Source organism: Semicossyphus pulcher, unplaced genomic scaffold (assembly GCF_022749685.1).
Source record: "Semicossyphus pulcher isolate SPU_LCO1_2020_fin unplaced genomic scaffold, fSemPul1.0.p SCAF_15, whole genome shotgun sequence".
NCBI lineage: Eukaryota > Metazoa > Chordata > Actinopteri > Labriformes > Labridae > Semicossyphus > Semicossyphus pulcher.
The window spans coordinates 9,079,215-9,093,265 of NW_027211659.1; the positions used below are offsets into that span (position 1 = coordinate 9,079,215).

The window sequence follows — 14,051 nt, forward strand, 5'->3', positions numbered from 1 at the left end:
TACATTCAGAAGTATAATGTTTTTAATAGAGTTATGACATATACCGTATGTCATATGCATTAATCAGACTTTTGAGTACAATTACATATTTGTATACTTTAAATGAGCGTGAAATGCAACCCTGTAGAATGGGCTGTTTTTAATGTTTAGGCACTGACACCACCACCGTCTGTTAGGTGTAAACGACTGACGTCTCCTTTTGTCACATCAGTGAGCAGATCGCTCACTATTGCCAAAACACTGCCAAAACTATTCGTGACTATTAAAGCTGTTCACGCCTAGATTTCATATGTTTTCATTACCTGGCCTCCCCTTTAAAATTACAGGAGCTTAGCGCCCATTAACTTATACATTCACACACTCCGGCTCACATGTTGCTACCGTAAATCCTGCTGGGACTCACATGTTGCCGTGTGTGACCGTGACTCATTTTCCACTGGCCTACACGACCTTTGGACACTGAGGTGAGGATTACCAACTGGAAGGTGATGACTGGCAGCTCCTTATCCTCCTATTTTAATTGCGGGCCTTTCTACACAGACATAAATCCATCATTACTACACAGAAACTCATTCACTGATCTGAATATTTAAATAGTTTGATGCTACATGAGCTATTGTTTGAGAAATACAGTATTTGGCACGTGTGAGCCGAGCAGATTCTCCATTGTCCCCTACCAGGAAAACAGACTTTTCCTGGATTTAAGAGCTCAGAGTTGAGTTTGCATCTTCGATCTATTACTGGGGGGATTTCTCTAAAAGCTTCGCTGCACATTACGAAACTATATTTTTAGACTCAGTACGTAATCACATCTATTTAGTCATCATCAGGCGAAGATAAATGTTGGAAAATATGAAAAGGAATTGAATCCAGCGGGAGTTATTTTGGCAAAACAACAAAGTCTGTGCAGTAAATCACTCGTCATCAGTGACTGACAAATGAAATACGGAGCGGTGGATTCATTGCGATGCTCAAATCCCCTAATACTTTGAATGATTATCAGAGTTGCTGTTTAGGTGAGAGTGACTCAGTGTTGCTGTTTGCCATCCGTCAGCTCAGGTCATTTTCAAGCCTCACACAGCTGTCTGCTGGCGCGTCTGTGTGCGAGATCGAGCACCGAGGCTGTGAAATCTCCCGACTGAGCCCCAAAGGCCGGCTTACAAACACATGTGGATGCCACTGTATCAGTGCTCAGTCATAAAGTCTGTATTACAGGCTCTGCACACCGTCTACAGCACCGCCTTTTATAGTGCAGAAGCATACCGGCAGTAATCTGTGTGCTTTTCTGCATGTCAGAGGCAGCTCGGTATGAACAAATTGCAGACAACAACAGATTTTGAAAAGCTCACGAGTAATTCTCCAACTGCGTGTCGTCAAATATGACAGTTTTTTTTGGGAGAAAAAATACTGTTAGCTCTTCTTGACATGTTAGAATGAACTAAAAATAATGTGCATGTGTTCATGTACTTTAAAATATTTGTTACCATTTTTGTGCATTCTTTAAATTTTGAGATAAATTTGATTTATTGATTCCTTTCATTTATGAAGGGTCAGTTTATAGACTCACTAAAACGTGAAATCCATCTGAGATTGTAAATGTGACCTCCGATCAGTCAGTTGAAATAATTATTGATTCAATAATTCTGATCTGCGTTTACCTCATAACAATAAAGTACATAGATGCAGAAGTGCAGACCCCAGTTAAAACTGATGGCTGTTTTAATAGGAAGAAAAAGCATATTAAACATATATAGGCCCATTGCACACATATCACCTAATCTTTAAGTCACAGTTCATTCTACAAAACACTCTGTTTAGATGTGCTCATGCAACAAATAACACCTTTCTACATAAGCATCAGCTAAGGGGTGACATAAGATAAGATCCTTTATTTGTCCCACAACGGGGAAATTTACAGTGTTACAGAGTGGATAGTCCAACATTACAATAAAGGGTAAATTAAAATAAGTGTATCCTTAAAAAAATATGTACAGAACTAATAAGATAAGTAAAGAAGTATTGCACATGTTCATGAAGTGAAGTGATATTGCACATGTAGATTATGGAGCGTTACAGCACTCTTAACAGGAGATTTAATGCATGTTGCGTCTGTTTTGGTGCGAGTGTTAACTGTTGATTATAGAATAATAATAATAATGATACAACAACTTTGGCAGCTCTATATAGTCCCATGGTTGTGTAAAAAAATTATATAATATGCAATTATTGTTTGCATCCTCTCAGGTGATTCCATCTGTGATCACTGTGTCACTTTACAGAGGCAGTTAGTTGGCATGTGTTGTGTTTCGCTTGTCACATTAAGGGACTGTATGCAAATTATTAGAGGGGGAAGTGTAGGGTGTTAGGCATGGTAGTTATTATATTGTATTATTTTAATTTTTTCATATCACGTCATGTGATGCCAAGCCAGGGTTGCCATGTCAACCCCCTCACAGTTATTTTCACACAGTCCCTAAAACAGTTTTCCAGTTTCACCAAGAAGATGCCACAGACACCAAACCGTATTCTAAACTGCAACAACTCACCTCTGTGGCGCTTTGTTTGTGCTGTTGACTGATCCAACTTGAGTCCAGAGTGTTGTGTGTGTAACACAGTGAGGAGGACCTAGAGGAGAGGAGAGAGACATATCAGGGGGATGAAGAGAGGATGGATAAATACATGATAAAGGTATATAAGATGGACGTCCTCCATCTTTGTCTGATACATTACCTCATTCCTCTTGGAGAATGTCAGCTGGCACACATCCATAACACACCTCGCATAGATCTGCTCACCGTCCTCCGAGGATAAACAAATATGCAAATATATTAGCACAGTGTGAATACATGTTGTTCTCTTATGTTTACATGTCAAAACCGTCCCACCTGAAACTGTCCTGTGACACAGATGTTTGTTTCATTCATGTTAGGAGGAGGGAATCATGGGAAGATCTCTCTAAGCCAGAATGTTAGAGAGCTGATGTTAGAGGTGCTGGGAGGGGTCAGGGGTTGTTCATCTCTCTGTCAGACATTATTGTCTCTCAAATCAGGCTGTGAGAGACCCCAAACTCTCCTGCCTCTTTCAGGGGTGTGTCACACACAATGCTGCACCTATAAACACAAGAAGACAGCGGAGAGACCTTCAGACACAACGAGAAAAGAGGAATAAGAGACAACTGCTTCATACAGGTAAGATTCATGCACTTAAGTCTTTGAGAAAATCAGTACATCTATCATTCCATCAATCTGTTACCTTCATATTTGCATGCAGCTGAATGTTCCGTGCATGTGATGTAAAAAGCCACTCACTGTATCCATGAATGCAGCATGTTGACCAGGGGGGGTTTAACCAGCTGTGTTTCAGGCTCCAGACTGGAGTCAGTGGCGGCCAGACTGACTAGTGGACTAAATCTAGTCACAACTTTTACTGAGCTTCAATAAGCCACAAATCATATCAACAAGCGTATGAAATATTCAACATGATGTCCAGAGTCTGGAAACAATGCAAGTTTCCATACTCTGTCTGTTTCTATTTTACGCACCTATCCCAAATCACGTCAGTCGTCAGGCACATCTGAAGGGAATCCATCCATACTGGATGTCCAGACGACAAAGGAATAACATGGATTGAGTTTAAAGCTTAAAAGAAGTGAGGAGATGATTTCGAAAGGTGCTATTTAGTTGCATTATGGGAAATGTTGGCTGCAGGGGCCAAATAAGAAGGAAAGCCAAGCCTCTGCAGCACCTATTTTGACCATTCCTTTACATATCATTTTAACTGTACTATTTTGATGGAGCACCTCTTAAACATGCCTTTTTTTTAACAGTATGCAGAGATTGTCAAGAGGCAGCCAATCAGTGCGACAGGAAAGACCAGAGAAAGAACCAGAGGACAAGAGACAGGATGGGAAACAAAAGATGGAGCAGGGGAGCACAGATGAAGGTAACTCTGAGCTGAACACTTTATAGTGCATCTATTGTATTCTGCACTGCCCTCATCAGTCTAGTTTCTGTGCTGCAGAGGAGAGGAACAGGTGAACAGAAGGCTTGTAGGCTTCTTTACTCCTTAATGTCACAGTCTCCTCTACAGCGTTAACAGAGCAAAAAGCGATGGCAGGAGAAGCTCTGGACAGGAGGAACATCTGGGAGCCGAGTGTTTACTACGCGCTGGGGAAGGAGTCTTTTTACTTTGCCGGTCATGACATCAGCATCCGCGAGTCTATGGATACTTACGGTGCTCTGATCTGGCCTGGGGTACGTCCCAGCATGAGTGTGTGTATCTGTATATTCTCTGATCCTGGTTGTTGTAAATATGATTATGAGGATGTATTTTGTAGGCGATCGCTTTGTGCCAGTTCTTGGAGAATAACCAGCAACAAGTGAACCTGATGGACAAAGCGGTACTGGAGCTTGGAGCTGGGACAGGGCTGCTCTCTGTAGTGGCCAGTCTGCTTGGTAGGTTTATGAAATCAAATTGAAATTAATCATGACATATTTATAAAAGCTGCTGTTTTGTATTTCTTAAGATAAATTAAGAACATTTTTGTTCAATTTGGCAATTGAGGCCATGACGAGCTTTTTCCCTTGGATGCATAAATATGCACTTAATTTGCGTTTATCTCTTTTTTTTGTACAAAATGTACATTTTTTGCCAGTTTGTGGAGCTGGAGGAAATATCAGAGGGTCACTAAAACACAGCAATTCATTGTCTGAGGAACATGGCTGTCCACCCACATCACATTTTTTGCATTGCAAACAGGCAACAGACAGAAACTTGACAAAAAGAGTGATTATTAGACTGATATGACATTATTTTGTCTCATTATTAAGCATGCAGGGGAAACATTTTACATTTCACAGGGTGCTTTGTGGGAGGATCGAGGACCAAGGGAAGTCATACATACATTGGAATTGCAAAGTTTTATCATCCAAGTTTAATGATTTTCAAAATTAGCTCAGTATTTCTGAAAAGACACACTATTACAGAACAAGTTATTTACTGTTGCAGATTAACATTTGGTGCATTATGTAGTATTTGCAGCCACTGGCTAGTGTCACAAATATATAATACAGTGGCTGTTATTCCAAATTAATAAAGGAATTTGTGCAAAAGTGCAGCTCACTTAAGTAATGTTAATTTTTTTTTACAACGAGATTGTTGTTTAACTTGCAGGAATAATCTGTCAGACCTAGCAGTGAGATAATATACACTATTTGCTGCATTATAAATATCTTAACATTAAAATAACGACCTCACAAACTGCATTAATTGGAAAGTTAGCCAACAATCTGAAACTAACAGAGTATTTTGGTGCCGTGTTCTCATGTAACCCACAGCACATGGTGAAAACAAAATGACAAATGGTCTAAAGTCCAGCTAGAAGCTCTGTGACACTGTGCCTACTAAGCTAAATGATGACATTAGCAATAAAAGTAACATAGCTAAAGTAATGTTTGCAATGCTCACTCTTCTTTTTGTAGTGTGTTAGCATGCTAACATTTGGTAATAAGTGCTAAACATAATAAACAAATTGTTAAGCACATATTCAGAGGACCACGATTGTCTATTCAATATTTTACTTCAATTAAATCTGTAGTTGTATTTCAGCCTGGAGTGGTGGAGAAAATAACTGACAAATTAGCATTGCATCTTACTGTTAGCCTAGCTTAAATAGCACATATTTCTTTAACACGTAGTGTTTGTGTTTTTCCATCTGTACTTCAGCTGCCTTGTTGTTACTCTAATCTTTTCCAGGTGCGTGGGTGACAGCTACTGACCTACCAGACATCTTGTCTAATCTGACCTTTAACCTTCTGCGGAACACCAAAGGTCGGTCCCGCTACACCCCTCAGGTAGCTGGGCTTACCTGGGGCCAGGACCTAGAGCGAGACTTTCCCCATCCGTCCTACCAGTACGATTATGTGCTCGCAGCCGATGTCGTTTATCCCCACGACTGCCTTGAAGAACTGCTGGAAACCATGCGTTACTTTTGCCAACCAGGAAGTGGAACAACGCTGCTGTGGGCCAACAAGATCCGGTTCCAGTCAGATTTGAGGTTCGCAGAGAGCTTAAAGAGCAGCTTCAACGCCACGCTGCTCACTGAGCTCCCACAGCAGGAGGTGAGGATATACAAGGCCACAGCGAAGGAGTGACAGAAGCTTCCTGAGATGTTTTGAGATGAAAAAAAAAGGGAAATGCCGCCGTCTTCTTCCTGCTGATTTAAATCAATATAGAGAAAGGTTTGGTTTTAATGTGCGTTTACACGACATTCCTCTGCAGCAATGAGACCGTCAAGGTAAAAGCAGAAATGAAGCTCCTGACTCAGATGTCCATTCTCATAAGCTATTTTATTTGCCAGTGCGTTTTTGTACAGTCTCTGACTTTATTCAACTTTTGCTCAACAACTTTGTTTTTAAAAATAAACTGATTTGCTTTCAACTTTTCTTCATATTTAAATTTGTCTCATAACAACTAAACTATGTAAATGTTTAACAAAGGTGCTCTGATTGCTTTACATTAGAGCAGATGGGCAGTTGTTCGGCGCTACTGTTGCTTGGAAGCTTTTTATGCCAAAACTCTAAATCCCTTTTGCTTCAAAATGTAACGTAAGCTAACAGAGAAATTTTCCTACAGTTTGAGGGTATAATATTGTGTGTGGAGTGAAAAGTGTGGGCTGTAGGGCAAAGTGTTTGGAAGTGCTTGAAGATATTTTACGGCTCCATTCCACTCTAGCGACGACATCACCCACTCTAGACACGAACATTCCGCGCAATACACACTCATAGTAAAACTGTAACCATCTGATGTTTTAACGTTAACTGTGTTTACGTGAAAACTGTGCTAGCTATAAAAACTCCTCTTTAGGCTAATAAAGTCCCGAATCTTGTGACTTGTTTAAACTTTCAATGATCTTTCTCTGATAACGTAGGGCGAAGCTGTACGGTCCCAAAGACGGACAGGTTTGGGCTCGGATTTTATTTTTTAGGTTGTCTGTTTGCTTTTCAAACCAGCCACCCTAATTAGTACATAAGAAAATGTTTCCAAAAGGAAAAACTTCTTGTTTCTGGTGTCTTACCCTCTGATAATCAGAGAGCAGTATTAATTTAACAATACACAAAAGCTAAGGGACAGCTGACCCAAAAAGAAACAAAAACACTCTCCATTAAATGGCATAAACTTAATGGGAGCACAAATGCAAAAGTGGAACATCAAAATTTTACATGTTCAACATGTGACTGTCACTTAGCACCAGGGATGTCATGTTACTAAAAACCTGCTTAATTTTCAAAATGCATTTTAAATTTGAAAGCAACACGTAATTAAACTCTAAATCTATTTCTATGTTCATTCCAGGTCGACAATCCATCTTCATTCTGTCCTTGTTGTTCACTGCGCTCAACAATCAAAAGTTTATAGTCTCAAACTGACTCTGTGATCAGAAAGTTCAGAAGAGACTTGAGTCTGTCCTGAGTATCATGCTGCATGCGCTGAAGGAGTTCAAGTCTGTACACCGGATAGTTGATGCATTTTAAATATGTTTTCATGACTCTAAGATAGACAGCAGGTTGATGACTTTGGCTGCTCTAGTATGGACTCCCTGCGGAGGTCATTGGGGATGCTGCCTTCAGGGCCCCAAATGTTGAGCTCTCCATAAATGCCCATATCGATCATCTCCTCCTGCCAGGGGATGGGGATGTTGCCCGAGGAAAACTCATCAAAAAAGGTCTTGTCAGGGTCCTCCAAGGTCACTCCCTTCACGGAGGAGAAAGCCCCGACGTCATCCAGACTTTTAGCGTACACCACTTTAGGGTCAGGGACAAAAGGAGGAGGCAGAATACCTGAAGAGATGAGAAATGAAAAGTCATTATCCTTAGGATGATTGAAACCATTTTAAGGACTAAAAGAAGACAGATATGCACTTATATTTTGGTCGATACGCTTATTCATGGGAAAGTTATATACAACCCTCACCAGACAACCAGACGAATCTGTGAGCTCATGTATGCATCCTGTTCAGACGGATTTGCATCCGACCTGATTTAGGTCAGGCCAATCTCATTTATCTAATATAGGGCTGGTTTGATACGATGGCTGATACAGAGGCATTATTAAGTGTTGGCTCCTAAATCATGTCGTGCCAAATGTCTGTGTAATATGTTGAGTATAAAGCCAAATGAATTGGATGTCGGAACAAGCTATGTGGCCTAGCACGCTTATGCTACGTCATCAGTTCTGTTGTACCTGTTGATAACGCCCCTTGGAAAATCAAAATTAACCTCCAGGTCCCAGACTAATTCTGTTGTCTCATAAAATCGAGCTAATACAACCCTGAAAGTATGAAAAATAGGTACCTGCGTTCAGTTTCCTCCAGTTGATGTCACTGAAAAATGGGTGGGCTCTGATCTCATCGCAGCAGTCATTCTTAAAACCCATCCTCTTATCCACCTCTCTGGCTAGCAGCCCTTCACAGAGAGACTTCGCATGCTCGCTGAAATTATCTGGATAGGCCACCACCCGCGTCAGCATTCGCTCTTTCATCTCCTCACGATCGACCTAAACAGGAGAGAAAAACTCATCCTCTCGTTATTTCATATGATCAGCCATTATGTTATCCTTAAGGTAAAAGGCAATAAAAGGCGGCTAACCTTTTCTCCCCTGTTTCTGAACGGGTTCTTAGCAGCCATGAACTCAAACAGTGTCACTCCCAGAGTGAAGTAGTCGACGGAAGAGTCATACTTTTCTCCTTTCAGCATCTCTGGAGCCATGTAACCTGCAGGAACCAAAGGCAAACAATGCTGAAATGATCTGATCAAGTGTGTTACAGTAAAATAACCTCTGACTGCTTTGTAGGTACAGATGGGACCCACCTGGTGTCCCTGCATATCCTTTAGTCAAATTTTTGCCTTCTTTTAGCTCCACAGCAAGACCCAGGTCAGATATACGCACATTCCCTGATCGACAGCAGACAAATATCTTTATTAGCAACTTATTACACATAAAACACTTTATGTGTATTCCTTTGTGTTTATTATTACCGTCATTATCTAGCAGCACATTTTCTGGTTTGAGGTCTCTGTAGATGATTCTTTTCTGGTGGAGGTGCTCCATGCCTTGGATGATCTGAGCGATGTAAAAACAGGCTCTGGGCTCCTCAAACCCGGGTTTGTTCTCATCCACCAGGTAGATATGGTACCTTTAGGGAACACAGAACAGGTGAGCTCTTCTTCTCTGACATATAAAAAGGAATGCCATTTGTATACATTTGAGGCCTTACACAAACACAGCTTGTTGATATGTTGTTGTTACATGGGTTCTACATACATTTCACATTCAATCCTGTTGTTTCTGTTAGGGTGTGATTTGCATGCTAGTCTTATTTAGGTTTGAGTATTATTTATCATGTAACAGAATCAGTTGCAGCTTATTGAGGAACCACTCAGTGTTATTGTTGTTATTGAGGGTAAATATATACGCTGTGTGTCTTTTGAGAATAACATATATTTGCATAACTGTTACATGCTGTTTTTAGCGCACACATGCAGCTGCACCCATGATCCTGACATCCAGATATGCAGCAGTTCAGCTGTTAAGAGCTTAATGTGCTTATTACTAATAATATAGTCAATCCAAATGTAGGGACGCTATGTAGGTACAGTTTGTGGATGAATTAAGGCACATTTCTGAGATGATAATGGAATGGTATTGTAAAACAAATAAAAAATAAAATCTGGCTGCCAAGTTACACACATTGTAAAAACAACAATACAGTAGGAAAGGGAGGAAGAATATGTTCATGTAAGTGCTCTGAGATTTGAGTGTGAAGTTACTTGAGGTCTCCTCCATTCATGATGGTCATAACCAGACAAAGTTCCTCTTTTGTCTGGAAGGCGTACGCCAATGACACAATGAAGCGACTGTGAACCTTCTCAAGAATCCTCTTCTCCACCATCGCCCCCTACAGGAAAACATAATACAAGACTTTGAACTGTAGAGACAAAAATGTAAATCTATGGAGACCTTTTTTCCCTCCCTTGGTTTGAAGAACAATATGCTGATGTACATGCCAGTTGAAAAGGTCCATTTCAAAGAATGACCTCAGACAATTCAAGGGCAAGATGTAGCTGTGCCAAGAAGTTCCATTCAGCAGAGCTTTTCACTAAAGCTCCCAGTAATCACTCTATCCCCGTCTCAGTGTTTAATGCTGCAGGCTAAAGCCAAATGAGACAGAGGCAGGGACAAAGATGATTAGCACCATCGCAGGCCGGGCGCTTTCTCTGGAACACGAAGCCAGCGGAATACCTTCAATTATCATGTAGTGTATGCATCGCATTTAAAAGAGCTTTGTGTTTCCCTGAAGTCTCATGTGACAATATCAAGCTCATTTACTACTGCTTTATGAAGTACAGCAAGGGCCATCCATTGATTTACTATCATTTGATTGATAAAGGGATAAACTATATTCGCTGAGTGCTTAGAGGCACCAATATGTCAGACAAAAATGTCCCATTTCAAACTGTAAAGCTCCCCAAACTTGTGTTTCATTTTGTCCCTAAACTTGTCCTTCATTATAAACATGTTCGGGCTCAGCTGATAGAACAGGATCAGTGTAAATGTAGTCATACTTACTACATATCAAGGCTGATAAAGAAGAATAAATGTTGGCCTAATGCATAAGATTGTTCTCTCACCTCGTAGCCTTTCCTCTTCTTCAGCCTCTTCTTGTTGAGTTTCTTACAAGCGTACAGTTTCCCCGTAGCTTTCATCTGACAAGCAGACACCTCCCCAAACCCGCCTTTCCCCAGCACACGAAAGTCTTGGAACCAGTCTGCATCCATGGGCTGCATCTCCAGCCACTTCCACTGCAGGAACCTCTTCACATACATGCTCTCCAGGAAGAAAGTGTACGGGGCCTCGCGTAGGAAGTCCAAAGTTGTCGCCAGTGCTGCAGCAAACAAATCATCTCCTACAGCCTCCTGGCCTTCCTTCACTTTAGCCATGATGTCCTCAGACAGGAAGGGGCAGTAATGTTTGGCAGAGGGGTCCATGTAACGCTGGACGATCTTTGAGGCCTTCTTGGCCCGGTCAGAATCCTCGGCCAGGTCATACTCCTCGATGTCTCTCCACAGGCGACAAGCACCGTGATACTCTTTATTCGCGTTCAAGAATTCTCTAAAGAGGCGTTTGCCGATGGGCTGATTCACGCAGACCGAGTCAAAGGACAAATCCAGGGTCTCCACCAGGCCCTCGCACACGGTGATGTGGGGCAGTTTGAGGCGAGAATGGTACTTCTTGTCCCGAGCTGCTGCTGAATTAGAGCCGTCGATGCTTCCACGAGCATTGATGTAGGCAGAGTTTGCAACCACTGTGGTCAGACCTCCGATATCCATGCTGAGGGAAGGTGACTGTTAGGCAACGCAAAAAGAAGACATTGCATAGAGGAAACAGAAGCAAAGCGTAAATCTTTCTTGATGACGTTAAACGGTGAGGGTGTGTAAGGAGGAAGCAAAGGTGAGAAAACAGGCGACAGATCACAGAGCGGAGCAGGAGAGAGAAAAGAGAACCCGAGACTGGTGTGTGAGCTAGATCCCTGCACACTTTGAGCAGCGTACCACCCTCACCCTACACACACACACCTGAGTCAACACCTTTCGGTAATCCACTAACACCCTAATGCCCCAGACAAAGTGTGCGAGCACAGGCTCAAACAGAACAACACAGGCCGCATATGAACCTGGAGCTTCACCAATCAACTAGGACATCACGTTTAGCGGCAGGATGTTCATGTAGAATAAAGATGCGTTCACGTGCTGCTCTGATGGTCCTGCTCACCAAGAGAGGGGAGGCTTGAGTCTTACAACTTCAGAGTGTTCAAGAGCTTTCAGTTGTAATGTGGACACAACACGGATGCTTCAAAGTAATTTGAGGAGTTGTAATTCAAGGTTAAGAATATTTAAAAAACATTTTGACAGTCGTTTTTCCTCATACTCCTGCTCGTACTTTTAGGATCCAATATAAATGTAAGCTCCCCTAGTTTTCTGTATATAGTTACAGCTTTAATATAGGGATGCACGATATTGGATTTTTGCCGATATCCGATATGCCGATATTTTTTTCCCGCACACCCAATTGCAGAGATCATCAACTCTCTTCTGTATTGGAATTAGCGTACAGTATAATGGTGATACTGTTATCACATTTGTTACAACGGTCGGGGTGACGGGTCTTGAGATGGTTAATCAAGTTTGTAGTGTTGAAAGACTTTGCCTTGGCTCCTCCTCGCATCACTGAAGCTGAGCAGTCATTGCAAATAGCAGTTTTGTTATCTATTTCGGACACTTTGAAAAACTTCCACACCACTGACATTTTGGCTTCTAACTCTCTCATGCTGCAGGTAGACACACGTGACTTCATCAGGCTGCGCCGCGCAGGTCTTCTTTGCGCCAGGGACATTGCGCCGAGGTCGGGCATTTAATCAAGTATGCAGCAGCCCATTATTTTATCGGTTAAATATAACGGCGGATATTGGCGTGTTGGCCGATATCTGATAGTTCATTTTTAAGCCAATATCGGGCCGATACCGATAACGTGCAGATAATATCGTGAATCCCTACTTTAATAACTTGTGTGATGTAAGCACATGTAGGAAACCCAATGTGTAAACTGTTAACAGTAGAAGTAAAAGCACACAATGGTATGTATGTTGAGTGCCGGCGGGCAGGGTGAATATAAACATAGTTATTATGTAAATGTAAGTGTAGCAGGATAAATGGATGTATTCTGAGTGAACTAACATGTGGCTGAACTTTTTTTTCTATGGATATAAACTGCATGTGTATAAAAGACTGGAAAAGAGATTATTGTAAGAAATATCCAATTGCTATCTATTTTGTGATGTTACCTTTTCCAAATAAAGAATTTAAAAAAAAATAAAAAAAGTTTTTTTTCACGTGAATTATATAAGTTAAAGTGATAATCTCGAAGATTTTCATTTAAATAAATGTCTGTTAGGTCACTCTCTATCGCTCTCTACCCTAACCCTAACCCAGGTAACACAATGGTGATTGAGCCGATGGCCCACTGATGAAAGCCTTTGCATTTGCAGTATATAGTATTATTATGGACTGGCTGTCTGGAAAATTACAAGCAGCGCCCAGTTAGTGACGCGTTTTCCATCACCCAGCAGTGGTTGGTCTGCCAGAGAGGGTAGGCGGAGCTAAGCAGATGCATTTCCAGTTTCTGTAAATGTTGCAAGTAAACAGTAATCTACTATGGCTGAACAAACAAAGAAAAGATGGATGACTACAGATACAACTTCAACAAGAAGTGAAAATCCAAAGAAAAAGAAACAAATACGACGCTCAGATGAAGGCAAACAGTCTAAAAGGGAACGCGACCATCAAGAGTTACAACCGTTACAAAGGGAGTCAACTGTACAAGTCTGGTTAAATAGGGAAGCGTCCTCCAACTGGTACTGCATATCACTATGAGGTGGCGCCCATGAGAATGAAATTGAGTTCTTTGAGCTTGTCAGTTTAAGAACTGGTGTTTTAGATTATTCTGGTACCACATGTATGCAGGGTTATTCAGCAATTGCTGGATATTACCCTTGGAAAAGCAATCATGTTTTGTGATCAACTCCGGAGATTCCAGGTAGGCTCAATACACTTGAATGCTTTTTTTCAATACAGGAGATGGTGTTTATATAAAGAACTTGAATAAAATTACTTTGTGCATGAAATTATCTCTGCAGTGGGCAATATTATTGGACATGATCACCATTTCTTCTGCAGTCTGAAAGGACAAGAATCATGTTACAGTTTTATCTTCCTGCCAGAGCTGAGCAAGGAAACAATGTGGAAGCACAAAGAGGGAAGAGATCAACTTTACCAACTTGATTTGTGAACGTTTAAAAAGTTTTGTTTTTTTACAGAAACCACATATCTGCATATTAGTGTAGCATAGAGATAAAACTAAATCCTGCTTTAACCCACTTGATTTGACTCAGACAGCTTAAGTCTCATAAAAGCTTCAGCTGAACTTTAAAGTTATTC

At 41.2% G+C, this 14,051-nt stretch overlaps 2 protein-coding genes across 2 annotated transcripts; one reads left to right on the forward strand and one right to left on the reverse strand.

The window, feature by feature from the left end:
- Positions 1-3,827: 3,827 nt before the first annotated feature.
- Positions 3,828-6,152, forward strand: mettl21cb (methyltransferase 21C, AARS1 lysine b). Its single transcript, XM_069662869.1, has 4 exons — positions 3,828-3,942; positions 4,090-4,253; positions 4,337-4,454; positions 5,755-6,152. The coding sequence occupies exons 1-4, from the start codon at positions 3,828-3,830 to the stop codon at positions 6,150-6,152; spliced, it is 795 nt and encodes a 264-aa protein (XP_069518970.1).
- Positions 6,153-7,548: 1,396 nt separating this feature from the next.
- Positions 7,549-11,387, reverse strand: LOC138592179 (rhodopsin kinase GRK1-like). Its single transcript, XM_069662868.1, has 7 exons — positions 10,689-11,387; positions 9,828-9,955; positions 9,036-9,193; positions 8,868-8,951; positions 8,646-8,770; positions 8,352-8,553; positions 7,549-7,838 (listed from the first exon to the last, which is right to left on the reverse strand). Exons 1-7 carry the CDS (start codon positions 11,385-11,387, stop codon positions 7,549-7,551), a joined length of 1,686 nt encoding a protein of 561 aa, XP_069518969.1.
- Between the last annotated feature and the right edge of the window lie 2,664 nt (positions 11,388-14,051).